The sequence below is a fragment of the Geospiza fortis genome, unplaced genomic scaffold (assembly GCF_000277835.1).
Source record: "Geospiza fortis unplaced genomic scaffold, GeoFor_1.0 scaffold891, whole genome shotgun sequence".
NCBI lineage: Eukaryota > Metazoa > Chordata > Aves > Passeriformes > Thraupidae > Geospiza > Geospiza fortis.
In genome coordinates this window covers 46,151-48,406 of record NW_005054649.1, presented here as the reverse complement: position 1 = coordinate 48,406, position 2,256 = coordinate 46,151, and the positions used below count along the sequence as shown (strand labels likewise).

Sequence of the window (2,256 nt, the reverse complement as noted above, 5' to 3'; positions counted from 1 at the left end):
GGGCCGCCCGCGGGGTCTGGGGATGGCTGCGGGCCCGCGGGGCAGGTGCTGGAGCAGCCCGAGTTCCACGTGCTCTGCCAGGCCATCGTCAGCGGCTGCGCCAAGTTCGACAACTTCAGCATCGTCAACTGCCTGTACGCGGCGGCCGCGCTGGGTGAGCTCCTGGGTGACACAGGGTGGGGAGCACGGCGCTGCCCCGGGGCCAGCCCGGGCTCCTGGGCACTGCTGGGTCCAGGGCAGACAGAGCTGTGACCCTTGGGGCTCTGCACAGGGGGCTCAGCGCAGCAGGAGTGCTCTGCTCCTCCGGGGCAGGAGGGCTGAGTGTCCCCAGCTGACCAGGAAGTTGGTGCTGGGCAGCCCTGCTTGGCAGGGTGTGTATCAGCCACTCCTGGGCCGTGTCTAGCTCCAGCTTAAGTTCCAAGCCCTGAAAACCAGAAACCACCCGAGCACCACCATGGGTTTGGCTGCACTCTTGGAGGGCACAAGCCCCATGGCACTGGGTGTTGCTGTGTGTGAGAGAGGGTTTGAGGTATTTGGGTTCCTGTGCAGCTTCCTTGGGATGCTGCTGAGCTGGGGAGGCTGCATCCCGAGGGGCTGTGTCCCTGGGAAGGCTGCATCCCAGAGGCTCCTCCATCTGTGGAGGTTCTGCAAGTTCTCCTGCTGCAAGCAAGGGGGTGGGGTCCACATCCAAAGAGGAGTGGACAGCAGGACAGGAGGGGGAATATTCCCCTCTGTCCCACTCAGGTGAGGCCTTACCTGCAGTGCTGCTTTCAGCTCTGAAGCCCACCAGCAGAAAGACATGGAGGGAGCCCAGAGGAGACCACAGAGGTGCTCTGAGAGCTGGAGAGGGACTTTGGACAAGGGCCTGGAGAGGCAGGACGAGGGGGAATGGTTTCCCACAACCAGAGGGCAGGGTTAGATGGGATATTGGGAAGGAATTCTTCCCTGGGAGGGTGGGGAGGCCCTGGCACAGGTTGCTCAGAGCAGCTGTTGCTGCCCTGTCCCTAGAGGTGTCCAAGGCCAGGTTGGACGGGGCTCGGAGCAGCCTGGTCTAGTGGAAGGTGTCCCTGGTCGCGGCAGGAGGGTGTAACTGGATGATCTTTAAGGTCCCTTCCAACCCAAACAATTCCAGGATTCCGCGATCTGGCGGGTGCCTGCCCTCCTTCCCTGGCTCCCCCGTCCCGTTCCCCGCAGCCTTGCAGGCCAGGGCTCGGTGGTTGAGGCAGTAACTCGAGCCCCTGCCGGGCTGGGGGGCCGGCCCTGCCCGCAGTCCCGGGCGGCAGCGGCGCCGGGTGTTTGTTGACACTGAGCCGGGGCTGCCTGCCCTCGCCAGGCTCCCCGTGCTGGGCCCCCCACGGCTCTGCTGTGCCCCCCACCTTCTTCTGCCCCCTTGTCCCTCATTAACACAAACTCCAGCTCTCTTTTGAGGCCTTTTCACGGAACAAAGCGGCTGCTCAGACCGATTCTGCTCGTTCCCCCAGCTGAGTTCTGATTAACAATAACCCGCAGTGACTGGCCCTGCGCTGCCTTGCAGCCTGAGCCTGCCCAAATCCTGGGGTGATGGGGAACTCCAGGCCCCCCCAGTGCTCTTTGCCTCTGCTGAGGAGATCCCTCCTGACAGCCAAGGCACTGAGCCTGTGCCCAGGCCTGGTAACACATCCTGAGCTGCAGGGAAGTGTTTCCCTGGGAGCCAGGTCTTTAGCACAAGCTAAAGCTGAGCTGGGAAACAGGAGAAGGTCAAAAAAGCCAAAGGATTAGTCCCTGCTGGAACAAACAGGGTTTAGTTTGGTCACATGGGATGGCACAGTTGTTTTCCAACCACAACTTTTTTTTATGAACTTTTTGAGGTGAGTTTTTTGACTGCCCAGAGCCTCTGGAAGTGCTCCAAGCCAGGTTGGAGCAGCCTGGTCTAGTGGAAGTGTCCCTGCCCTCAGTGGCAGAGGTGTGGAACTGGATGGGATTTAAGGGTCCTCCCAACCCAAAACAGTCTGAGATTTTGGGATTCTATGAATTCTTTGTCTTTGAGATGGCTGAGACTTAGGAAACGACCCTTGCCACTGCGGGTGAGCTGCAGGGTTCCCATTCCAGTGGGACGGGTGGGAATGACCCACAGCTCCCCGCAGTGGTTCCCGTGGTGCGGATGTCCTGATGTCCTGCTGGTGCTTTGCCTTCCCCTCCCTTCCCCTGCTTGATTTGGGCACTGACCCAGCACATCCATCCAGTCATGGCAGTGGCCTCCTACCCAAGCTCTGAGGC

General features: G+C 60.9%; 1 protein-coding gene across 1 annotated transcript in view; it reads left to right on the top strand.

Annotated features, from left to right (window-relative positions):
* LOC102034598 (fas-activated serine/threonine kinase) overlaps positions 1-2,256 on the top strand; it is a 15,741-nt gene that overhangs the window by 6,526 nt on the left and 6,959 nt on the right. Inside the window, exon 3 of the mRNA XM_031064898.1 lies at positions 1-154. Coding sequence (XP_030920758.1) covers positions 1-154 — 154 coding nt within the window. The remainder of the gene's footprint in view (positions 155-2,256) is intronic.